General features: G+C 35.2%; 1 protein-coding gene across 4 annotated transcripts in view; it reads left to right on the top strand.

The window, feature by feature from the left end:
- Positions 1-26,264, top strand: part of FASTKD1 (FAST kinase domains 1) — a 60,099-nt gene extending 33,835 nt beyond the window's left edge. The window contains exons 4-15 of one of the 4 annotated variants that reach the window (XM_040475316.1): positions 270-395; positions 3,586-3,642; positions 5,625-5,735; positions 6,801-6,932; positions 11,381-11,867; positions 12,914-13,028; positions 15,176-15,304; positions 16,093-16,224; positions 16,584-16,697; positions 23,808-23,946; positions 24,594-24,708; positions 25,933-26,264. In XM_040475316.1, the coding sequence (XP_040331250.1) occupies positions 270-395; positions 3,586-3,642; positions 5,625-5,735; positions 6,801-6,932; positions 11,381-11,867; positions 12,914-13,028; positions 15,176-15,304; positions 16,093-16,224; positions 16,584-16,697; positions 23,808-23,946; positions 24,594-24,708; positions 25,933-26,028 (1,753 nt within the window). In that variant the 3' untranslated portion in view covers positions 26,029-26,264. Of the gene's footprint in view, positions 1-269; positions 396-3,243; positions 3,643-5,624; positions 5,736-6,800; positions 6,933-11,380; positions 11,868-12,913; positions 13,029-15,175; positions 15,305-16,092; positions 16,225-16,583; positions 16,698-20,960; positions 21,007-23,807; positions 23,947-24,593; positions 24,709-25,932 lie in introns of those variants that run through there. The other 3 variants (XM_040475313.1, XM_040475317.1, XM_040475315.1) reach the window with 3 other exon arrangements.
- Positions 26,265-26,744: the final 480 nt, after the last annotated feature.

Genomic DNA, 26,744 nt, shown 5'->3' with positions numbered 1-26,744 from the left:
TGTTGAAATTGTTCTGTCACCTCAAAAAATTAATAAGTGATTCAAATACTTTTGTGATTTTTCCCTTTTAAAAATATTCCAAAGGTATCTGACTTTTTAATTGTTACTTTTATAATAATAAATAATCAACATTTTAGAAACATTCCTTTATACTCATAATGTGTTAGTAGTATATTAGTACTTTTGATTGCTTTTTATTTTATAACTGTGTATCGTGTTTTAAGTGAAAGTAAATAGTAATGATCTCTTTTGTATATTTCTTTTCATAGGTTTGATATTAATATGCTATCAAAATTTTCCTTTTGCCTAGCAAATCAACATTTATATTTCAGTCCATTAATGGGAAAAATAGCTGATATTGTACACAGGAAACTGGAAACCATAGAGGACTTAAGGTAAATTTATTTTAGGTAAATATGTGGTTGGAGAGGTTCTGGGCTTTGGATGCATATACACTTAGATTGCCACTTCTTACCTATGTGACTTTAATCTCTTGAAACTTTAGTATCCTTATCTATAAAATAGTACTACTGGGGCACCTGGGTGGCTTAGTCAGCTAAGGTCTGACTTCAGCTCAGGTCACGATCTCGTGGTTTGTGAGTTCGAGCCCTGTGTTGAGCTCTGTGCTGACAGCTTGGAGCCTGGAGCCTGCTTCAGCCTGCCTCTCCCCTGCTCACCCTCTGTCTCTCTCTCAAAAATAAATAAACATTTAAAAAATTAAAAAAAAAATAGTACTACCTTGCATCTACTTTGCAATGTTGCTGTGGGAAAGTGTAAACATGATATTGTTTACACATGTAAAATGTAACATGATATTGTTGAGATCTGTGAAATATTTGAGATTTTACTTTACTTGCAAGCTAACAAGTTTGCCTGCCCTCAATGATCTCATTTAACCTTAATTACCTTCCCAAAGATCCTGTCTCCAAATACAGTTACATTGGAGGTTAGGACTTTAACATATGGAGCTTGGGGGAGGACACAGTTTAGTCTATAGCATACATCAGTGTCCATAGCAGCATTAGTTCGAATAGTCAAAAGGTAGAAATAACCTAAATGTCCATTTGATTGATGAATGGACAGTCAAAATGTGGTATATACCTACAATGGGATATTATTATTTAGCCTTAAAAAGGAAGGAAATTCTGACACATGCTACAACATGGATGACATTATACTGAGTGAAATAAGCCAGACACAAGAGGACAAATATTATGATTCCACTTATATGAACTCCTAAAGTAGTCAAATTCATAAAAATAGAAAGTAGAATGGTTATTGCTAAGGGCGGCGGGGGTGAAGAATTGAGAGTTACTGTTCAAATGGCCAAGGAGTTTTAGTTTGAGAAAATGAAAAAGTCTTATAGGTAGGTGGTGGTAATAGTTGCATAACAATGTGAAAATATTTATTATCACTGAATGGTATGATTAAAAATGTTTAAAATGGTAGGGGCACCTGGCTGGTTCAGTTGGTTAAGTGTCCAACTTCGGCTCAGCTCATGATCTCACCGTTTGTGGGTTCGAGCCCCACGTTGGGTTCTGTGCTGACAGCTCAGAGCCGGGAGCTTGTTTTGGATTCTGTGTCTCCCTCTCTCTCTGCCTCTCCTCTGCTTGTTCTCTCTCTCTCTCTCTCTCTCTCTCTCTCTCTCTCTCTCTCTCTCAAAAATAAACATTAAAATAATAGTGGTATATTTTACACCATTACAGTGGTATATTTTATGCTCTCTCTGTTTTCACGCCCATACGCCAAAGTAGCTTGTAAAAGCCGAGACAATTAAAATCAGTGTAAATTTTTTTAAGTGTAAAAAATTCCTATAGACTCCATTGAGAATCTAGTCAAATCTTTGGACATTTCCCTACTCTAAACTACAATTACAAATAAGTATACAGTTTTAAAAAATCATTTCAGGGGGTTTTATGGTTAAGTGAAATAGCAATGATAGGTTACTAATTAATGTTAGCATTAAACATTTGAGTAGGGAAGCCAGAGATTGTACAACTGAGTTTTTTAATTTAATATAAAAATTTTTATTTAAGTTTGTTTATATTAGAGAGAGAGAGAGACAGAGAGAGTGAATGGGGGAAGGGCAGAGAGAGAGGGAGAGGGAGAATCCCAAACCGGCTCCACACTGTCAGCACATAGCCCAATGTGGGGCTTGAACTCACCAACCATGAGATCATGACTAGAACCAAAACCAAGAGTCGGATGCTTAATGGACTGAGCCACCTAGGCGCCTCACAACTGGGTTTTTAAAATATATTTTATTGAAAATGTTGAAGAAATTTGGAAACAAAAATAAATGTAAATAATTTCCCTATCCTAATGATTGAGATATTTTTATATTTACATTTTCATATCTTTTCTGTAGATGTTTTCTAATGATCATCCCCAAACATTTGTTATATGTATTTTACATTTTGCATTCCTTATTCATTTTGGGTACATTATGATGCTTTATATTTGTAGTTTTCTGATTTTTTTTTTTTAAATCAGCTCCACACCCAGCATAGAGCCCAATGTGTGGCTTGAACTCATGACCCTGAGATCAAGACCTGAGCTGAGATCAAGAGTTTGGATGCTTAACTGACTGAGCCACTCAGGCTCAGTTTTTGTATTGTGTAACACCTGCGTTTTGAAAGCAGGAACTTCACCTTTGTAATTTTGATGTCTTCCTTAATAACTGGAAGAGTTATGTTCCTTGAAAGTATTTTTTGGTGAAGAAATATTAAATGCTGCCAGAAGTTCAGTACTTACTGTCATATATTGCTATCTGTCTAGCATGAAGCATTAAAAAATATGAAATAATTTATTAGTAAGAAACATTTTGCCAAGATTTTTTTTAGTAAGACACAGATATACAGAGAAAGGGGCAACAAAGCGAAGTCTACTTCCAAAAATATAAAATGAGACTTTTAATGGTGCATTCATAGGCAATTGGTCCAAAGTGATTTCTGAGTGAATTTCACTGAAATATTTTCCTTCAAGGCAGTTATCTATAGAATGAGATATTATACACACTTAACAAAAGATATTATTTCGATGTTTTTTTTGTTTTGTTTTGTTTTAAATCTAAAGGCATTTAATTACTAGATGTGTGTTCAAGTCCCATAAGTAAAGGAAAAATTTTGTGGTATAAAACCTGTAATATTTTAACTAGTTCTCTTCCGTATCTAATCATTTAGTCTTAGAATTGTTTTTTATTCTTAAATAATGTAAAAATCTTTGCATTTGTTTCCTTTTTAGGTCCTTGTCTATATTGATGGTCAACATATCTTCTTTAATATCACAACATTTTCAAGACCAATTAGTGAACAAAACAGAACATCTTTTTGATACCATAGATTCTTCCCAGGTCAACGTTGCAAGAAGAATAGTAAAATTTCTTCGAAATATTAAATATAGTTATTACCCACTATTAGAAAGGTGTAATACGGTATTTTTAAGCAATATGAACCACCTTGATTTGGACTCCATCAGTAAAATACTTAGTCTATACCACTCTCTACAGTTTCATAGTTTTGAATTTGTTAAAATGGCTAAAAAGAGGCTAACTGAAATGATTTCTCTGTTCAATCACCCTCATAGCTTTGTAAAACTGTTTGTAGCATTGGGACCCATGGCAGGACCTGAAGAAAAGGAACAGTAAGTTTGGCTAAAAATGCTTTGTTTTTCTTGTTGAGACTCTATGGGGCCTTGCAAGCTTAGACCTCCTTGCAGTTCTAGAAGGCGCAAATGTCACCCACATGCAGTCCTGGAAGGGAGAATGATCTCTTATGTCTGCTCCTTGATGCTTTCTCTGAATGTTCTAATTTACATCTCTACTGCTAAATTCTGCTAGTCTACTGCTAAATTCTGAGAAAGGGCCAATGACTTCCTGGTGGTGGTGAACCCAAAGGATGAGGGAGATGGATATTCTCTGTGGAGAATGCCGCTTAAGTGCTTTTATTCTCCCTTCCTGGGCCATTTGATAGGCTTTACACACAGGTATAAGACTCTCCCACCACCAGTATAGGGTGTGGTATATTCAGAATTATATTAGTGCTAACAATGGACCATTCTGTGCTTTGTGATCCTCACATTTGTCATCAAAGGCATTTCTTAAGCACCTTGGTAAGCGTTCCCTTGCTAGGTTGGAGTGAATTTTATCTATCTCCTATCTTTAAAAAATTTCCAGTTTTGCCTGACACTGATGTAGATAGGACTATTTCAGATACAAAGATGAGCAAACATTAAGTTAATGAATGATTACTAGGTATGAGCCAAGAGATATGTATGATTAGTAGGTTCAGTTAAGCAGGGGTTCCAGGAGTTGCATAATAGAGGTATCTGCATCATTATTACTCTGTTAGCAAAGGACACACAGGGAGAGTTTTAATTTTAAGAGTCCTGTGAATTATATGAAGACATTTAAGACATTTTAAGAGACTGTATGAAGATGGGAACAAGATGGCTACTTAAAAAGCTTTTATTGGAATTTTATTTTTTAATTATTTATTTTTGGTCACTAAGTACTGTTGGAATCTCATATTCTAAAGCAGTACAGAAGTTGAATTTAACTGGGTCCCTGCCTTCAAGCAGTTTATATTCCAATTGAAAGGATAGAAATGTATATATAATTGAATTGCATAAATACCACGATACTGCAATATAATTATGAATAAGTACTCAAATTAGTGATTATAGATAGTAGACAGGAAAATGAAAGAAAAATATAGAGACAATAAATGACTGGGCAAAGCTTTGAGGAGAAGCTGGATTTGAAAATGTTTGATAAGGTTGATGAAAAGGATGGTATAGAGCTATCCAATATGAATAATTCTAAATTATTCTAAAAGATACAGTTATATATAGATAGTTGTATTAGTGTGCAATTTTGGATGGTTTCAAAATGGATCATCTTTGTAAATTTTCAGTTTATAGTGTCACAGCAAGTATTTAGTAGGTAAGATTTCTGTTAATATGCAGGTATATTGACTTCCTGATCAGATCTTACTCAATTTAGAATAATTGGGATATTGTGAGAATGCCAATTTTTAGTTCTTTAGCTCTATAGTCCTGAATTTCACTGGATTATTGTATTTTATAATCATTATAACTTTATCTTATTTGAAAATCAGTTTAAAAACCTTTTGTCTTTATTTTTTAAGAGACAGTTTAAGATTAGATTGTACTGAAGCCTAATTCCTTTGATGAAAACAGTATATTTTTCTTTTTTAAACAATTATTTTTTTTCAACGTTTATTTATTTTTTTGGGGACAGAGAGAGACAGAGCATGAACGGGGGAGGGGCAGAGAGAGAGGGAGACACAGAATCGGAAACAGGCTCCAGGCTCTGAGCCATCAGCCCAGAGCCTGACGCGGGGCTCGAACTCACGGACCGCGAGATCATGACCTGGCTGAAGTTGGACGCTTAACCGACTGCGCCACCCAGGCGCCCCATTTTTCTTTATTCAATTATATTTATATTATCCCCTATTAGGTGGGGAGAAAATTGGAATTATATATAGAATTCAGTTTTTGTTTATATTTTTTTGTTACCTCAGAACTGTTATTTAAAAAAAAACACAAAACTTTCATAGGCTTCATCAGTTATTCAACATAAAAATATTTTTCTTTTCTTCTAGACTTAAATCAACTATATTATTAATGTCAGAGGAGCTAACCAGCCAGCAAGCCTTGGCAGTGATGGGAGCAATGGAAGAGATGGAAAGCAGAAATTCACATCTGAATAAAAAGTAGTCTTTCCTGAAATTCATGGCCTTATCTTTAGTTGTCATTCATAAGTAACTATTTTTTTTTGAGGATGCTTTATTTTTTTTCTATAATTTAGCTGTTGGTTTTGAAGAAATAAGGAATTAACACTTAAGGCATTGTTTATTAAATAGCTTGTTTTTTAAGGTAGAGATTTTTAAATTGTCTATAGTATTTTTCACTTCATTTGCTGCTATTGTTATTCTCAAGCCAGAACATTTTAGTCTTGGAAAGTGGAGGGCATCTATGTGAACTTGATTTGTTTCATACCACAGTTGTTACCTTGAAATCATACCTCCATATATTGTCTTTCTTTTACTTGAAATTTAAGAAGAAAAAAAATACATAGTTCAGATATATACTTAATGTTTTATTATCAATTATATGTTCCTTTTTAAAGTATTCCTTATGCCCCATTTCTTGGCGCATTTCTCATTGTTTTTAATCAGTTCCATTAGAGGGCCAGTGGATTTAAGGAAGAGAATTAAATCAGTTTTGCTAATTGTTAGTAAATCCTGATAAAGATTTCTTTTGGGGGAAGATGTGGAATTTGATGGCTGTTTTCTGAGTTCTTTTTAATTTAGAAAGTGAAACCTTATGCTTTTCCCTGCTATTATTATTTTTTAAATATTTATTTATTTATTTTGAGAGAGAGAGAGAGAGAGAGAGAGAGAATTCTCACACAAGTAGGGAAAGGGCAGAGAGAGAGGGAGTCAGTGTAGAGCCGGCGTGGGGCTCAAACTCATGAACCACGACATCATGACTAGAGCCGAAATCGAGTCAGATGCTTAACTAAGCAATCAAGGCGCCCTCCTCCTCTTACTATTAATAATTAAATATTATTTCATTCACACTTCATTGATAGCTCTTATATCATTCTATTTTGTTGTTTACATTTCTGTCACCTTCTTGAGACAGCTGTTCAAGAACAGAAAACCTTATTTTATTCATTCCTCTAAAGTAGTGTATGTCTGGCATGAAAGAGCTCCTCAGTAAATGTTTAATAAATAAGTGAATGAATTTTTAATATATTTTATCATTCTTTTTAGAATTGCTTCAATTCTGCATAAACATTTGGATAACTATAAACCGATAGAGTTATTGAAGATAACTCGAGCACTGATTTTTCTCCATTTTCAAAATAAAGAGCTTTTTGTGAAACTCAGAGAATTACTGCATAGGTAAGGTTAAAATCAAAGTGTTTATTTTATAATCTAGACTCAACATCTGTTTTGCTTGATTACGTAGAGAGTTGGAACTTTTGGAGGCAGAATTAAGTGGCTCATTATTTAAAATGTTAACACACTTGTCTCCTCCAATACCCATTTTGCAAGTGCTCATGCTGGTATATTTTGAAATGAAGCCAGTAGGGCGAGGAGTTCCCTAGGGCATGAATAATGGCAAAAGCCAAGGCATTTTCCTTTCATGCAGGAATAGAATAACTACGAAAAATTGGAGCTGCCCAACAAGGCAAAACTCCATTTGGGAGCATTCGTATTTAGGGGACTTCAGTCTGCTTACTTGCCTATTTTAAGGCATGTTAGATTGTCTTATGACATATTAAATTTTTTTAATTTCTACTTTTTAAAATAAGATATTAAGAATAATATTACTTACAAAAGCATTTTTGTATATAATTTAACATTTTCTGCTTTTCTATGGATATAACATTTGTATTTCAACTAGGAAGTTAGTTTTCCATTGATGTTTATGGAAATGGAGCCAAAATGGAGTTTTCCATTAAAAATTTTTTTATTTTAATGATCAGAATAATGTCTTGAGTGAAACTAAAGCTAGATTAATCTTTTTCTCCTCCATTTTTCTATACTAGTTTGATTTAGTTTGATTTAGTTTGATTCCTGGAAGACCAGACATGGGATTCTATGCGATTAATCAAAAGACTGGCACGTAGTTCAAAATGATTTTTATTATAATAAAGGTATATGCTGTTAAGGTTAAGAAGGATTTGAACTGAAGAATAAGAGGTGGCACCTTATCAGGTGAAAATTTAGCTTAATAGGTATGTTAGTAGAAAGTTCACTCTTTTCTTGAAGAAATAACTTCCTTCTTATCAAGGTATTAATATGCAGGATTATTGTTTCCTCACCCTTTTCACATATAGCATGGACTTTTATTAGCCTCTGAATGAAGAATTTTATGTTCTAAATTACCATAAACTGACCCAGGGGCATGGTTTATTTGGTCTGCACAATGTTTTTTAAAAAGTTAAATTACAGAATATCGTTTGCCTCTAGGTATGTTAACAGAAAAATAAGAGCAGAAGTGGGATCATACAAGGGGATTCCACTTTACCTGTGATGTTTTATTTCCTTTATAGAATGACTTGAAGCAAATATGACAATGTTAAAATTTAGTAACTCCGAGTAGGGATGGCCCTTATATGTCTCTGTAATTTAAAATTTTATCCAAACCCTAATTGGGAGATGTTGTATGAAAATCATTGGTGCTCACTTTCCCCTATTTCAGTGCAAGCAATATTAAGTAGATGTTAGAAGGAACACAATTTAATTGAACTATTCACATAGATGTTTATATAAATAGCTCCTGAAACCATTCAGAGAACACAGGGAATTGATTTACTAGAATAATGTTGGTTTTTGGTGGCTTTTTTTTTTTTTTTCTTTTACTATATTGAAATGTAAGGTACATTTCTCCTCATTACTCTGCTTCCCCTGTCTCCCAGATTAACTGCTACACTTAGTTCTAACTGCATGGATTAGTTTTGCCTATTTTGTGTCTGGCTTCTTTTGGCTCAATATTATGTTTATGAGATTTACCCATGTTTTTGTTGTATGGTATTCTCTTTGTAAGAATATAACAAAAATATTTTTATTCATTCTGTAGGCAGTGGATATTTTGTTTCCAGTTTTTGGCTATTATGAATAGTGCTGTTATGAATATCCTCATACATATCTTTTAGTAGATATATCTATGCACTTCTGTAGATATTTACCAAGGATTGTAATTGTTGGTTCATAGATTAAATATGTGTTCATCCTCAGTAGATCCTGGTAAATGGTTTTCTAGAGTATCTGTACCGTTTATATTCCCACCAGCAGAATGTGAACATTCCTATTCCACGTCCCTGCCAACACTTGTATATTTTTATTTTCTAATTTTAGCCATACTGGTGGGTATGTGGTGATATTGTAAGTGAACACACATGCACATGTAAGTTTTGGAATTTGAGGAACTATTTCCAGGAAAAACATCAAGTGGAGGTTGAAGAGATTGTATCTGTTGGGAGTTTACTTTTAGACAAGTATCACAAGGTTGGCAAATATTGAGAGTTCTATCTCCTAGGTCAATTCTGCAGACAGATAAAGTTTTTCCCTTTACATAAAAGGGTGTATTTATTTTTTGTGGCTCTAAGAATAAAATATTCATTTAGTACTAATTGAGTACCTACTTTGTGTCAGGCACTGGGCCAAACATTGTATAACAATTATTTTGGAGATTTTGGAAAATAAAAAAAAGTATAAAGAAGAAAATACAAATCATTCCTAAACTCATTCATCCACTGACAACAGTTTGTGATATATATACATTTGTGATAATACTTACACATGTGTGTATAAAATTTTTTCCCTCCACTATAGATGCTGGAGAGGATGTGGAGAAACGGGAACCCTCTTGCACTGTTGGTGGGAAGGCAAATTGGTGCAGCCACTCTGGAAAACAGTGTGGAGGTTCCTCAGAAAATTAAAAATAGAACTACCCTATGACCCAGCAATAGCACTGCTAGGAATTTACCCAAGGGATACAGGAGTACTCATGCATAGGGGCACTTGTACCCCAATGTTTATAGCAGCACTCTCAACAATAGCCAAGTTATGGAAAGAGCCTAAATGTCCATCAACTGATGAATGGATAAAGAAATTGTGGTTTATATACACAATGAAGTACTACATGGCAATGAGAAAGAATGAAATATGGCCCTTTGTAGCAACATGGATGGAACTGGAGAGTGTGATGCTAAGTGAAATAAGCCATACAGAGAAAGACAGATACCATATGTTTTCACTCTTATGTGGATCCTGAGAAACTTAACAGAAACCCATGGGGGAGGGGAAGGAAAAAAAAAAAAAAAAGAGGTTCGAGAGGGAGACAGCCAAAGCATAAGAGACTCTTAAAAACTGAGAACAAACTGAGAGTTGATGGGGGGTGGGAGGGAGGGGAGGGTGGGTGATGGGTATTGAGGAGGGCACCTGTTGGGATGAGCACTGGGTGTTGTATGGAAACCAATTTGACAATAAATTTCATATATTGAAAAAAAATTTTTTTGTCCCTCCTAGTTGAGATTAGTTTTGTATTCCCCCCCCCCCCCTAACCTTACCCACTTGGCATTTTCTCACATCATTTAGAACTATTTGTAAATCTTTTTAATGACTGGATATTACCTATCATATGACTGTATCATAATTCACTTAAGTGTTCCCTCATTGAATATTTAGTTTTTAAATTTTAGCCATGTAAAAATATGATGAATTAACATAACACAAATCTTTGCTAGCATCTTATTTATTTTTCTTTCATAATCCTATATATTTAAAAAATTAAAAAAATTTTTTAATGTTTATTATTGAGAGAGAGAGTGAGAGAGACAGAGAATGAATAGGGGAGGGGCAGAGAGAGAGGGAGACACATAATCCAAAGCAGGCATCAGGCTCTGAGCTGTCAGCCCAGAGCCCAATGCAGGGCTCGAACCCATGAACTGTGAGATCATGACTCAAGCCGAAGTTGGATGCTTAACCAACTGAGCCACCCAGGAGCCCCAAAATAGGTTCACATTTGCCCACATTTTAGTTTATTTTCTTAGTCTAGTTTCCTAGACAGGAATTGACCATGTCAAATGATATTGTTGCTTTTTAGGTTTAAAATGCCTGTGTTGATGCACCCTTTCTAGCACTGACTATTATGATTATTTTAATATGCTAATTTAATATTTTAAAAAGTAGCTCAACAACTTTGTTTTAATTTAGGTTTGATTTTTTCTTCTAGTACGTCTAAGCCAAAAGAGTCTTTAAAAGTTCTCAGTTTTTTATTTGCAATTTAACAACTGCTGTCCTGGTGGCAAGACTCTTACTTTGGGGGTGAGACTGTTATCATGTGAATTTGGGGAAAAAGGAGTAGAAAATTGGGTCACTTGTATGTTCTGTGTTTTCTGTTTTTTTTAAGGTTGGACTTCCTATATAGCAGAAGTGGGAAGGGAACTAGTGTTACTGAGTGATCACAGTATGGCAGGGCCTGTGCTAGGTCATACCAGCTCCTGACAGGTCAGACCAAACTTTGAGCCCAAAATCTGTCACAAGCCACAGCACTGGAAACATTGTTCTGACACTGATCTTTGGTTTGCTAGGGACTATGGTTTCATTTTTGCGTAAAATATTTGGGATGTGCCTTAGAAAATCTTAGGACTTCTCTTAGTAATCCTTTGTGGACCTGTCATCTTTGAATTTATCTAACCCTTCTTAAACTAACTTGTATTTTAAGCCTACCACATCTATTAATTATAATAATAATTATATATTCAGACCTTAAATATATTTCATTATTGTTGCTGATTTATTAATTTTGTTCTTTTCATTTTCTCCCCCTTCCTTTATAGTTATTTGAAAATTAGTGTTATACCTAGTGAGATTTCCATCCTGGTCTATGCCCTTTCCATTCTTCCATCTCCTTACCTAGATGAAGTGGAGATATCTCGAATTGAAGCAGTTTTACCACAATGTGACCTAACTGACCTGAATAGTTTCGCCACATCTGTTTTAAGATGGATTCATTATGATCGCACATATCTGGATAATACTACTGGGAAACAGCTGAAACTACTTCAAAAACTAGATCACTATGGTCTTCAGAGACTACAGAAGTGCACCAATTTGAATCTGTTATGGGAAGAACTTAAATCTTTAAAAGGAGACTGGTTTGCTGAGTCACTTCTTGAAGAAACAGTTGCTGCTTTACACCGTTTGATGGATGAAATTAATTACAAAAATGTGGCTGAGATTGCATCTTTTCTTTCTAGAACTAATTACCTCAGTACTTTGCTACTTGATAGGATAGCTTCGGTGGTCCTTCAGCAGACTGAAAAGGTGAAATTGAGTTTTATGTAGTTGTCAGTTTCTAAAAGAATAAGTTCATTGTAAGTACTTTGAGAACTTAATTGGAATTTGAAGTTTAAAAATTAAATCCTAGTGTCTGGTGCCACAGTTTGTTCTTCCTCTAAAGTTTCTTCCTCCCGCAGTATAGATTTGGGGAGATTAGCAGTCATCTTTTGGTTCACTACAGTGTTTTTAGGATCTGTAGTCAACTTTCATTGTCTAGAAGGAAATACTTAATAGTAGTTGTATTAGGAAATGGAGTATGAATGATTTTTATTTTCTTTTTATTTTCTATAATCCTGTAATATTACTTTTACTAAGAACGACTCCATTCAAAAGCCCAAATGTGAAAAATGAGAAAAATATAAGCTGTACACTGACTTGTGTATTCTTAAATTGTCAGTGTGTTTTCTTACAGATTTGTTTCTGGAACTTACTTGTAAAATGTTGCTTTTTGGATTATGTGAGAAGAAGCTCACTTATTAAAATTTCTTGTATATATCAGATAAGGCTTTTACTTATGAGACAATATTTCTCCCAAATTAAAATAAAAATCTGTTGTACCTGACAAGCGTTAAGTTTTGGATGAATGAGTGAATAATGAAATTAAAAAATGAATCGATGAAAGAAAAATAAATGCTAATGATTATAAACTAATTAGCTTCCTTAATTACATTATATGATGGGTCTCTATAATGCGCTGATAGGATGGAAATTAGTGATACTATTTCCTATTCATTTTAATGACTAATGAATCCTGGAATAGGTTTTACACCTAACAAAATTAATTTGTATTTTATCTGATTAATTTTTTCTGCGTTGATACTAGAGTTACTAGAAACTAGTGGTAGGATTAAGTAGATTATAGCAGGGTGGAAAAATTAATAAGTAGTGCCGCATTTATCGTTTTACTGTAGGCATGTTCATTTAACTCTCAGCACGTTAGAAAAAGATTTCTACCCAAAATAATAATTAGGTTAAAATTTTGTTTTGTTTTACTGAAGTTTAAACTGTAACATTTTGTTGTGTTTATACAGATCCACCCTTTTGCGATCCTTCCTATTATTCTTCCATTTAGCGTCTTGAACTATGATCCACCTCAAAGTGATGAATTTTTTGGAATTTGCGTTCAACACCTTAATTCTTACTTAAGTAGGTATATTGTTTGGCAGTACATTGAGTAGGTTGGAGGATACCATTGCCATTGTGGTAAGAGATATCCTTCATTTAAGGGGTAACCATAACAGCCATGAGTTCTAGACCTAAAAAAAGTTTGTACCCATTTTTGAAGCATTTTTATTATGAAAAAATGTCAAACTTGAAAAAATGGAAAGAATCAAAGAACCCCTATATACTCAATGGGCAGATTTAGTAATTGTTAACATTTTATCATATTTGCTTTATTGTTTGTTTCTCTTGCTGTCTTACTTTTTTTCAGAGCCATTTCACAGTAAGTTCTGTTGTGACCCTTTACCCCTAATTGCTTCAGCATGTACCTCCTAAGAATAATGACCTCTTCACCATAATACTGTTATCACATCTAAGAAAATGAGTAGTCCCTAATATCTAATACACAGCCCATGGTTCCCCAAATACTCTTCAGAGTGGTTATTTTGGACCCAGGATCTAATCAAGGACCACCTATTGCATTAGGATGATACCTCTTTAGTCTCTTATAATCTAGATATTGTTTTTTTTTCCTTTCTCTTGTCATTGACCGATACTATGATATGAGAACTATGTCTGATACTACTTTGTCTGCAAATAGATAAGTAAAATGGGCTGTTGTGATATGTATATATTTAGTCATGAATGGGCGTATGCACGTGTGGCATTCATATACACCCTTTTTTAGTAACAGAATTATGTGTAGAAAGAGGAGACCTGAATCTGAGACTTAGGGTGTGCTCTCCCAGTTGTTCAGTCTTGTGTCCATCAGAAGGAAATGAAAGCATATCCTTTTTTTTTTTTAAATAAAATGTTTAAGAGAAGAAAGGTTGAGAAATATAGCTTTGATTTTTTAAGACTTACTAAGAGAATGTTTGGAAAATTCATGGGAGCCTTTATAAGTAAAATTTTAAATAATGGTGATAATTTTCTTTATTTTGAATAAATACAATTTTGACAGGTTACTATTAACCTCATTTATGACTTGATTTTGATTTATTAAATAGACTCAGCAAAAAAATCCAGAAGAAAAGATTTAACATCTTTGTTGTCCTTTCTAAGAATATTGCTGTCAATAGGGACCCCTTCCTTCTCATCAGAAATGTCTCTTGGATAAGGCAAATCAGCTAAATAACCTTAGTCTTGTACTCTGGGACATGTGTCATGCTGTTGGGGGACAGGAAAGGGAGGAACTGCTATATGAAATCTGAGCTTCACATGTGTCTACACTCAGCCTGGATATTTGAGATCCCTACACAGCAGCACAGAATAGTAGTCTAGCCTCCACTTGCTGCTAACTGTGTGACTTTAGGCAAGTCATTTAACTTCTCTGTGCCTCTGTATACTTATTTACAAAGAGGAGATAATAATTGTTCCTGCCGTATACTGAAGTGAGATTTCAGTGAGTTAATATATATGTAAAGTTGGAATGACGCCTAACACATTCTCTTTTTTTAAAGTTTATTTATGTATTTTGAGAGAGAGAGAGAGAGAGAGAGAGAGTGCACACACGAGCAGAGGAGAGGCAGAGAGCAGGGCAGAGAAAAAGGGAGGAGCCTAATGTGAGGCTTGATCTTATGACTGCAAGATCATGACCTGAGCGTTTATCTAGAGTCAGTGGCTCAACCAACCCAGCCACCCAGGCGCTGGGATACCTAACACATTCTGAACAATATTATATTGTTACCAATTTATAAAGACTAGGACCAGTTTTTACATACACCATTGACCTTTTGTTTTGAATTCTTTCTCTTTTCAAAGCAATTTGAAACACTTTTTATGGAAGTGAAATAATAATACAGGAACATTTACATATCCTTAGCATGTAGTATGAATTTATACAAATTGAATCACCCAAGGAATCTGATCCAGGTGAAGAAACAGAGTATTACCTCAGTATCCTTCTCTCCTGTCCCCCTTTCCTACTCTATTCCCACCCAGATGTAAGCACTTCACCACTATCCTGTCTTATTAACAGTATAGATGAGTTTTGTCAAAGCTGTGTTTGTATTTAAAAAAGGCTGTGTTTATATTATTTTTTAAAAACCTGGTTTGAACTGAATAAAGTGTGTACTTATGTATATGTGTAGTGGTTGTACATTATAAATTTTTTAATGGTAATTTTGTTTTAGGTGTACTGGATCCTCTCATGTTAGTGTTTCTTGGTTTCTCTTTGGCCACACTTGAATATTTTCCAGAAGATCTGCTGCAGGCTATTTTTAACATTAAATTCTTAGCCAAAATGGATTCTCAACTTGAATGTATGTACCTATATTTTATCAAATTATTACTTGTGCTTTTAGCCAGGTTTCAACTCTACCTCTACTGAAGCACTCGAATGTTAATATATGTTTTTCTGTTTATAAAAGTATTTCCTGCTTGTAGAAAATTTGGAAAACATAGAAAAGTATAAAAACGAAAGTAAGATATTACTCATCATCTTTTGCCAAGTGAAACTACCACTTTAAATAATGTTTTGGAGTGTATCTTTTTTTTCTGTCTGTCTCCTGTTCTTATGTGTGTGTTTATATATCTATCTGTATTTTAAAACAAAATTTGGATTATTTATATATCACTTTTGTATGTTGCCTATGGTCATTGAACTATATTTTGAACAGTTCTGCATGCCATTAAGTATTTTTTGATGTCATGATTTTTTTAGTGTCTATATAATCTGCCATGATGTGAATGTGATAGCATTTGTTATCATGTAAGTTGTTTCCAATTCTTCATTATTATAAATAATGACTGTTATATATGAATCACTGACCTCATCTTTGTTTCTTTAGGATTGGTTCCTAATGTGAAATATTAGGTCAATGAAAATTCTTTGGTTGTATTTTTAAAAATGTAGTTCTAATGTTTGTGAGTAGTGAAAATGACATAAGAGTTGTTCCTAATCAAACCATTGAATAATTAAAAAATATAAAGCATGTGTGTACAAATGAGATGATTTTATAATATGAGACTAAAAGTACTAACAAATAATGGGAATAAATGAATGTGAAAAACCTGTTAAAATCCATTAATATTTTATTTTTGCTTTCAGTTTTATGTTCATCTTTAAGTATGAGGGTCCAATTACGTCTTATGGAGTTAAACAGAGCTGTCTGCTTGGAGTGCCCTGAGTATCAGATTCCATGGTTTCATGACCGCTTCTGCCAACAACAGTATAATAAAGGTTTGAGTTTTCTTTGGGTCAGACAGCAAAGTTTAATTCCAAAGTAAACTTTAGTTAGTACCTTGCTAAGCCTAACCATGACACCAGAGTTGCTGCGAGTGCCATGACCTATTTAGTAGAACCGTTCTGTAGGTGAGATTTGTGTTATAAGAATTTCTTAATACTTAGGACACTAATCCTCTTTTGGTAGAAAATACAGAACTTACATTGTTCTGAATTTAATATCATTGCATATGGTATACTGAAGCTCTTGTTGAAAATACTAATCTTTGTTTTTTGGTTTGCAGAATTGGGATGATTTTTATTAAAAAATGGATTAACCTATTTTAAGTGAAGTAATTATTTTTATTTTCATAAAGATACTGGCAGCGTGAATGGAGCACAACAGCAGATTAATAAAATGTTAGCAGAGGTGTTAGGAGGAACCAATTATGTAAAAGCCTCGGTTCTTACACCTTATTACCATAAAATAGGTAAGTATTTGGCAGGTTACTAGGTACTTTCAGAAGACTAAACTAATTTTTTTTTTATAAAAGTTTGTTTGTTTACTTATTTACTTATTTATTTATTTTTATCACTCTAAGACCACTTTTTCATTTTATAATTATTTTTTTAAGTATGAAATTAATTGTAAAATTGGTTTCCATACAACACCCAGTGCTCATCCCAACAGGTGCCCTCCTCAGTGCCCATCACCCACCCTCCCCTCCCTCCCACCCCCCATCAACCCTCAGTTTGTTCTCAGTTTTTAAGAGTCTCTTATGCTTTGGCTCTCTCCCTCTCTAACTTTTTTTTTCCTTCCCCTCCCCCATGGTCTTCTGTTAAGTTTCTCAGGATCCACATAAGAGTGAAAACATATGGTATCTGTCTTTCTCTGTATGACTTAATTCACTTAGCATCACACTCTCCAGTTCCATCCACGTTGCTACAAAGGCCAGATTTCATTCTTTCTCATTGTCAAGTAGTGTTCCATTGTGTATATAAACCACAATTTCTTTATCCATTCATCAGCTGATGGACATTTAGGCTCTTTCCATAATTTGGCTATTGTTGAGAGTGCTGCTATAAACATTGGGGTACAAGTGCCCCTATGCATCAGCACTCCTGTATCCCTTGAGTAAATTCCTAGCAGTGCTGTTGCTGGGTCATAGGGTAGATCTATTTTTAAAGGTTTTTTTTTTTTTTTGAAATTTATTTATTATTTATTTTTGAGAAACAGAGTATGAGCAGGGGAGGGGCAGAGAGAGAGGGAGAATCGCAAGCAGGCTGCACGCTATAGGCACAGAGCCCCACGCGGGGCTCGAACTCACAAACTGTGAGATCATAAACCAAAATCAAGAGTTGGACTCTTAACCAACTGAGCCACCCAGGCGCCCCAGAAGACTGAACTAATTAAAGTAGAATTGTCTCATCAAATGGAAATTTCCAAACAGACTGAAATAGAAGAGTACAGTGATTTCTCAGGTTCTCATGGTCCAGCTTTGATAACCGTCAGCATTTTGCTGGTTTTCAAAAAAAATTTTTTACTTATCTTTTACTAATTGTAAGCAAAACCCAGGGGCTCCTGGGTGGCTCAATCTATTAAGTGTCTGGCTTCGGCTGAGGTCATGATCTCACGTTCTGTGAGTTCGAGCCCGCATCGGGCTCTGTGCTGACAGCTCAGAGTGTGGACCCTGCTTTGGATTCTGTGTCTTCCCCTCTCTCTGCCCCTCCCCCACTCATGCTCTCTACCCCCCCCCAAAGTAAATAAACATTAAAAAATATTTTTAAAAAATTCTAAGTAAATCCCAGGTTCAGATTCACTGAACATTCTTAGATCTTCAAAAGTTCTTTTCCTCTCCACTAAGTACCCTGAAACAATTTCATTGTTTTAAGCTTATCATAAAAACTAAGTTGGATTATCAACCTGGATGAAGATTTCCATAGGTACGTATGATCAACTCTAACCTGGTTAACCTTGTTTCTCAGTGGTCTAGTTGTAGAAGGCATTCTGATTTCATCATGGATGACATAAAGTTGGTTGGCCAGCTGATAAATTGGGTGGCAACATAAGATTTTTTTTTTTAATAGCTAAATTCAGGGCACCCGGGTGGCTCAGTTGTTTAGGTGTCTGACTCTTGATCTCGGCTCAGGTCATGATCTTTCAGTTCATGAATTTGAGTCCCACATTGGGCTCTGCACTGATGGCATGGAGCCTGCTTGGGATTCTGTCTCTTCCTCTCTCTCTGCTCCTCACCTACTGTGTGCTCTCTCTCTCTCTCTCAAAATAAATAAATAAACTTTAAAAAATAGCTAAATTCAAATGTGGACTTAAAGGAAAAGATGAGGTTTTAAGAGGATTAACATAAACTTTATAAAATTTAGGATTAGAAAACTTCTGCATACATACAGGATGTTATAAAGTGTTAAAAGCTTGATATAAACTAATACTGTAAATGGTTACCAAAAGTCAAATACTGTTTTAAACTATGTTATTAAGAATAACAAGAAAGTTGGTAGTCTCACTGTATTCTGGCCTTCAGACATATCTTAGTATTGTATTCTTCTTTTGAGCGTTACATTTTGTGAGAGTGACAAATAGGGCCTGGAAACAAAGGATCTAGAAATCATGTCTTACAACTAGAGAGAACAGGAACTGCACAGATTCCAGTCCCTGAGCAGAAATGGGTGATCAGATGGTGTGTGTGTGTGTGTGTGTGTGTGTGTGTGTGTGTGTGTGATTTTTGTATTCAGCCGAAGGCTGAACCCAATAGTCATTAATACCCTCATCTTGTACTACAAAACACATATTCTCAGTTGTTTGGTTTTATGTTAGTCAGGATTATATTTGGCTATGAGTGACAAAAATCCACAAATAATAGGAACTTAAAGTTATTTCCTTCTCCTGTATGTGTAACTGGCATCCAAGGCTGGGATGCCAGCTCCGTGAACATTAAAGTTCAGGATCCTTCTATTTTATTATAATTTATAACCTCAACATGTAGCTTCCACTTTTTGGTCCAAAATGACTCCTTCTACTTTAGCCAACACATCTATAATCTGAGCAGAAGGGAGAAGGAAGGAAAGGGAAGGGTGTCCCTTAAGTACCGTTCCTTGAAGTTGCATATACTGTTTGGGGGGTGGTGCAGAGAGAGAGAGAGAGAGGGAGAGCATGAGCAGGAGAGGGACAGAGAGAAAGGGAGAGAGAGAATCCCAAGCAAGGTTCATACTGCCGACATGTGGAGTCTGACGCGGGACTCTAGCCCACAAACTGTGAGACCATACCTGAGCCGAAATCAAGAGTTGGACGCTTAGCCAACTGAACCACCCAGGCGCTTCTGCACATACTGCTTTTAATTATACCCCATGGCCACACTTGGCTATGTGTAAGTTAAGAAAATGTGGTTTTTATTCCGGGTTATGTACTCAGCTAATTCTATTATTAAAAATGAATGGAAGTATTAGTTATTGGGGGACGACCTACACCCTGTGACAGGGTTGTTTTAAAAGATTGACATAGATCTTCCTTGGCTTACCATGGGGTTATATCCCAGGAGACCCATTTTACATTGGAAATATTGTGAGTCAAAAATGCATTTAATACATGTAACATGCTGAACATCACAGTTTAGCTTAGTTTACCTAAAATGTGCTCAGAACACTTACATTAGCCTACAGTTGGGCAAAAACATCTATCACAAAGCCTGTTTTACAGTAAGGTATTGAATATCTCATATAATTTATTGAATACTGTACTGAAAGTGAAAAACAGAATGGTTCTAACTGTGTCAGTTGTCAGTCCTCACTATTGCTGCCCAGCATCAAAAGAGATTATTGTAGTGCATGTTAGCCCACGCAGGATCCAAATTAAAAATCTGAAGTATGGTTTCTATTGAATGCTTATCACTTTTGTACCATAGTAAAGTTGAAAACTCACAGATTGGGGACTGTGTCTGCATACTCCTGTTAATCTGCACTGTTTAAAATATATGTGTATTTTGGGGCACCTGAGTGGCTCAGTCGGTTAAGCATCTAACTCTTGATTTTTCTTGATGGTTTGAGAGATTGAGCCCTGCGTCGCGCTCTGCACTGACAGGAGCCTACTTGGGATTCTCTCCCTGTCTCTCTGCACCCTCCCCACCGACCCCATTTTACTCCCTTTCTCCCTCTCTCTCTCTCAAAGTAAATAAACATTTAAAAAATTATATATTTCTATATTTTAAAATATACTCCTGTAAAAATAATGCACTAAAGGAAGGAAATGCACTAAAGTATGAATGTGAAAATGGTGGGTAACTCCATCTCATAATTTAAAATTATTGAGCACCAGCTTTGTGACAGGCACTGTGACTGGCTCTTCATTCCTGTTACTGCATTTTATTGTTTTTGTTAATGTTTCTTTCTGATTAGAGTCACATCTATGTAAAACATTTGGAAAATACAGAAAAGAAAAAAGTAAAAAAAAATCATGTATTACAAATCATGCATAACATGTAATTAGTACTGAAACCAGGATTACTATATCCCATTGTATTTCCAACTCATTTTTGTACTTCCTGCTGTCAAAAGGCTTATTTTTATGTGAAAATGTATATAAATCATTAAAATAAGGTTTAACTGGTAATATTTGTGTATATGGATATGGCATAATTAAGACAGTATAATAGTATGATTAATAACTGTGGATTGGAAGCATTGCTTAGGGTTTTAAAAACCCATATTAAAAAAATTTTTTTAATGTTTGTTTATTTTTGAAGGAGAGAGAGACAAAGTGTGAGTGGCGGACAGGCAGAGAGAGAGGAGAAGCAGAACCCGAAACAAGCTCCAGGCTCTGAGCTGTCAGCACTGAGTTTGGCACGGGGCTTGAAGTCACCAGCCATGAGATCATGACCTGAGCTAAAGTCAGATGCCCAACCGACTGAGCCACCCCGGCGCCCCCAAAAAAGACACACATTTTTACGAGACCAGTGCTCTAACCCCTGAGCTATGGAGCCTCAAGACACACATTTTTAAAAAAATTACAAAATATATACTTAAAAAACCCAGAAAGTACAGATAACAAAAAAGAAGAATTACCATGTTTAATCATTGTTTACTTTTACTGTGTGTTTTTCTGACTTGTTTAAAACAAAAAAGGGCTTATTCTATATAGTGGTTGTAGCTATGTTTACATATTGTAAATATTTTTCTGTGCCCATAGATATATATTATTTTTAGTGACTTCATACATATTTCATTGAGTGAGTATGTGATGTTTATTTAATCCTTAGATTTTTTTGAGGATATTTTGTTGGTACACGCAGCTGTCAAACAATGCTGCAGTTTCATACAACAACAGCAATAGCAATTGATATAACTACATATTGTTTCTTACGTGTTAGATGCTGTCTTCAATGCTTTATATATAATAAACTTCTTTATTATGCCCTTACTAGATACGTAAATTATTCTATTTCATATATTAGGAAATTGAGGCCCAGAGACATTATTGTGTGCCCAAGGTTATATAGTTGGCAAATGGCTGAGCCAGTATTTGACCTAGGCATTCTAGCTCCAGAATTCGTTCCCTCAATGAGAGAACTATATTTCATGTTTGATACTTAGCTTGAAGTTGCTTCAGTGCCTCAGTTTCCCTTATGTATAAAAAGCAGATAACTAAACCTACTCTTTCCTCCTTTTCATTTGTTGTTTCTTTTTTCATTTTGGTCCTGTTTTGTTTTTCTTGGTTTAAATATATTTACCATTGTTTTTATTACAAAAAAATTTCAAAACAAGTACAAAGATAGAATAGCATGATGAACCTCCACCCAGCATCAACAGTTATCAAAATTCACTTGATCCTTTTCAAGCAAATCAGACATACCATCTTAAAATGTATATCTAAAAAGATGCATAACCACAGTACCATCATGAACACCCCTATAGCCATTGATAACAATTTTTTAAATGTTTATTTTTGGGGAGCCTGGGTGGCTCAGTGGTTCCTGGGATCAAGCCCCCCAGGTCGAACTCTGTGCTGACAGCAAATGCCTGCCTGGGATTCTCCCTCTCCCTCTCTGCCCGTCCTCTGCTCATTTCCTCTCTCTCTCTCTCTCTCTCTCTCTCTCTCTCTCTCTCTCTCTCATAAGTAAGTAAACTTAAAAAAATATGTGTCTATTTTTGACAGAGTGCGTACGTGAGAGCTTGGGCGGGGCAGAGAGAGAGAACAGGATCCGAAGTGGGCTCTGTGCTGACAGCAGAGAGCCGGATCACAGGGCTGGAACTCAGGAACTGTGAGATCATGACCTGTCCAAACGAAGGTTGGACCATGACCAAATGAAGTTGGACGTTTAACCAACTGAGCCATCCAGGCGCCCCAATAATTTCTTAATATCACATAGCTTGTCAATGTTCGAATGTCTCAATTGTCTTTTGTATGTTTTATTTTACTGTTTATTTTTTGAAATTGGAATCCAAACATTACATTTTTAAGTTCTACTTTTCTCTTTTCCCCTTACAATTTATTTATTGAAAGAAAATTTTTTTCACCATCTAGACTTTTCCAGTTGCAACCCTGTTGTATCATTCAACATGCTCCTGCATCCCTTGTTTTCCTGTAAGCCAGTCCTTAGGTCTAGGGCCTTGATTAGATTCAGGCTAGATTCCTGTCCTTTATTTATTTTGCCCAGACTATTTCATAAGTGGTATGAACTTCTTAGTGCATCATATCAGAAGACACACTATGCTGGTTGTCTTATTTTTATTATATTAAAGATTCATCAGCTTATCCATTAGAAAGTTCTCCTATCAGTTTTTCACCTACAGATTTTATTAGCCATTAAAATTATTGTCTAAATCCATCATTCGTTAGGGGTGGTAAAGTAGTGATATTCTGTATCATTTCTTCTGCCTTAGCTGGATTTTGTCTAAAAAGAACTTCCCCATATCGACTATTTAGTTACTCTCTTGTACAGTTCCTGCAGGAAAGACAGGATACATGTTTCAACCTTTCCTTCAGATGAGTGGGTTTAGCTTTCTCCAAATGTTACCAGGAGATTTAAGAGGATTAAAATAAAACTTAATGTGATTTGGCCTGTACCAGTGCTAAATATAACTCCATGCTAAATCTAGTTTAGTAATACTTGTTGGTTGATTTTTATTGATTGATTTTCAAAGACAGGTGCCATTGGACCAGATCTTATAAAACAAGTTGGGTAATTAGGGAGGTACATCATTCTTTGTGTCTATAGACATGTATGTCTCTATATATGTATATACATGTTTAAAATATATCTTTAGGGCGCCTGAGTGGCTCAGTCGTTTAGGTGGCCAACTCTTGATTTCGTCTCAGGTCACGATCTTACAGTTTGTGAGTTTGAGCCCTGCATCAGGCTCTGCACTCACAGCACGGAGCCTGCTTCGGATCCTCTGTCTCCCTCTCTCTGCCCTTTCCTCACTCACACTCGCGCTCTCTCTCTCTCTCTCCCTCCCCCTCTCTTTCTCACTCTCTGTCTCTCTCTCAAAAATAAATGTTAAAAAAAATTTTAAGTAAATAAAATATGTCTTTAAACCTATACCTGTAGGAATTTACTTAATTCATACTGTTGATTCCTGTACTTCCTTAGATTTTGAGTGTATCTTGGATAAAAGAAAAAAACCTCTTCCATATGGAAGCAATAATATAACTTTGGGAAAACTACCAAAAATGCACTGGGAATCAAATACCCAAATAACTGGATCAACACTGCCACCAGGAGCTGAAAGGTATCTTATTTCTTAGTTTCAGATTTTGTTAATTAAACGTTAAATTTGGCATAACTGAATGAACTCTGTTAACAAGGATTAATTGTAGGAGTATCTGCTGCTCATATCATCTTTTCCTGTGTCTTTGCTTTTCATGTGTCTTCTGACTTACTGTCTGTCCCTTGCTGTCCAAGGCTTAGCAATCTAACTAAAGTGCTAACCCTCTGATTGTCCTCAGTGGAAGTAAATAGTATCTTCTTTGGAGCTCCCATACATCTCTACTTATCTCATAGCACTTAGCCACTTCCTACACTGCATTACAGTTACTTAATATGTATCACATGTTTTGTTAGACTATAAGCTGTATCTCTTTATGTTTGTGTCCCTCACAGTGCCTTCCATATGGTAGTTGCATAATAAATATATGTTGGACAAGGAAACAAATGAGAAAGCGTGGAAATTTTTACTATAATATGGTGTAAGTTCTAATGAGTAGCCTTATTTGTCCCTAGTTACCAATTTAAGTAGAATATAACTTAGCATACTCATATATTCATTTGGTTTTTGTTAATTTATGAAGATGTAACTTTGTTCCTGAAACGCTTATAATTACTTAGTTTTTCATTTTGATTTCAGAAGTAAATATATATATTTTTAATCTTGTGTAGGATTGCTTTGGAATTTTTGGATTCAAGAGCTTTTTGTAGCAACACCCCTCACTTAAAGGGGAAATCTGCTATGAAAAAACGACATTTGGAAATTTTGGGGTATCGTGTAATTCAGGTATGAAATACTGATGTTAATTCTGCCCCTAAAGAACTCAGAAAACTAGATGTACATGTGTTTTCTTTTTTTAAAAATTGGAGTATAATTAACATACATTTTTATATTCATTTCAGGTATACAACATGATTCAACAATTCTGTACATTACTCAGTGCTCACCACAATTAAGTGTAGTGATCATCTGTCCTCAAACATTTTGCAGTCTTCCAGACTAAATTCCCTATGCTCTACTTTTCATCTCCATAATTTATTTATTTTGCAAGTAGAAGTTTGTACCTCTTAATCCCCTTTATCTATTTCACCCTTCCCCTCCACCCATCTCCTCTCTGACAGGTGGTTACCTGTCTGTTCTCTGTATTTAAGAATCTGGTGTTTGGGACTCTTGGGTGGCTCAATTAGTTAAGCGTCGGACTCTTAATTTGGCTCAGGTCATGATCTTATGGTCGTGAGACAAAGCCCTGTGTTGGGCTCTGAGCTGTCAGCAGAGATTTTCTCTCTCCCTCTGCCCCTCCCTCCCTTGCATGCATGCACACACATGTGCTCACTCTCTCTACCTCTCTCTCTCTCTCGCAAAAAAAAAAAAAAAAAAAAAGAGTCTGGTTTTTTGGTTTCTTTTTTTCTTTGTTCATTTGTTTTGTTTCTTAATCACACATGAATGAAGTCATAATGGTATTTGTCTTTCTCTGTCTGACTTATTTAACTTAGCATTATACTTTCTAGGTCCATCCAGTATGTGTTCCCTTTTAATGTGACAGTTCTAGAATTACCTTTTTTTAATATTAAAAAAACAGTTATATTAAAATATCTCCAAAACAGACATTCTCCATGTTTTTTGAATAGGAAATAAAAATCATTTATTTTATTATCTGTAGAAGATCTGTTGGTTTTTATATTTATTTATCTTACAAGAGAGAGAGGCACTGTGGAGATGGGTAGAGATACAAGACAAAAAGGCTAGTGTGTGTATGTAGGAAAGGTACATAGGAAAAAATGTCCACTGTTGGTATTGTAGGAACAGGAAGGTGAAAGCAGCCGTGAGGCAGGAGGTATCTGGTCTTTATCTGGGAGAAGGACCCACCTGGCTTCTGAAAATGGTTTATGCTTATGTGAGCTAATTTAATAGGCTCCTACAGTTTGGCTTAGTAGTGCTTACAAGTCTTCTCTGATGCTTTTTGTTGTTGCTTTAAAACTTTAAATTCAAACTACGTTGCGTATTTTACAGATCCCTCATTTTGAATGGAACTCTATGGCACTGTCAACAGAGGAAGCTCGGATGGACTACCTGAGAGAATGTATATTTGGCGAAGGCAAATCATGACTGTAGTTTTAAATTAAAATTCGTGATGCTGGTGTGTCACATTTGAACTTATTTTAATTAAGGGGCCTGACTCAACTGAAAAATGATAGTACAGAATTGACTGATTTCAAGGTCAATTGAATACCTATTAAACAGACATTTTATTTTCTCCAATACTTAATCTTTCTCTACTATCTGGTTGGGAAATTGTATAAAATTCTTAATATAAAAGACTTGTAGCTTTGAAGAAACTTGAATCGTTTACAGTTCATTCTTTGAGGGCCTACTAAGTGTCAGTAACTGTTTTAGGTGCTGGGAATACAGCAGTGCATATTGTGTATCTGCCACAGGTGGCCAGCGAGGTAGGAGGGAAAGTCATAGGTACTAACACTTCCTAGAAGCCAAGTAGAGAAAGCATTTCAAGGAGGGAGAGGTGAGCAGTTGTATCAGATGCTGCCATCAGGTAAAATGAGGACTGGGAAATGACTGTTGAATTTAGCAACATGAAAATCATTGGTAACCTTGAAAAGAGTAGTTTTGGTGAAGTGCTAGGTGTGAAAGCCTGACTGGTTTAATAGAAAGCAGGAGGAGACAGGATTTTTTTTTTTTTTTTTTTTTTTTATTAAAAAAAAGGAAAGTAAAGAAATGGAGTGGTAGCTGAGGGGGAAAGTGACCAATCTTTTTTTTTTTTTCAAATGTTTGTTTTTGAGAGAGAGTGCAAGTGGGGAAGGAGCAGA

This window comes from Herpailurus yagouaroundi, unplaced genomic scaffold, assembly GCF_014898765.1.
Source record: "Herpailurus yagouaroundi ecotype Mexico unplaced genomic scaffold, PumYag 140, whole genome shotgun sequence".
Taxonomy (NCBI): domain Eukaryota; kingdom Metazoa; phylum Chordata; class Mammalia; order Carnivora; family Felidae; genus Herpailurus; species Herpailurus yagouaroundi.
This window is presented reverse-complemented; position numbering and strand designations above follow the sequence as displayed.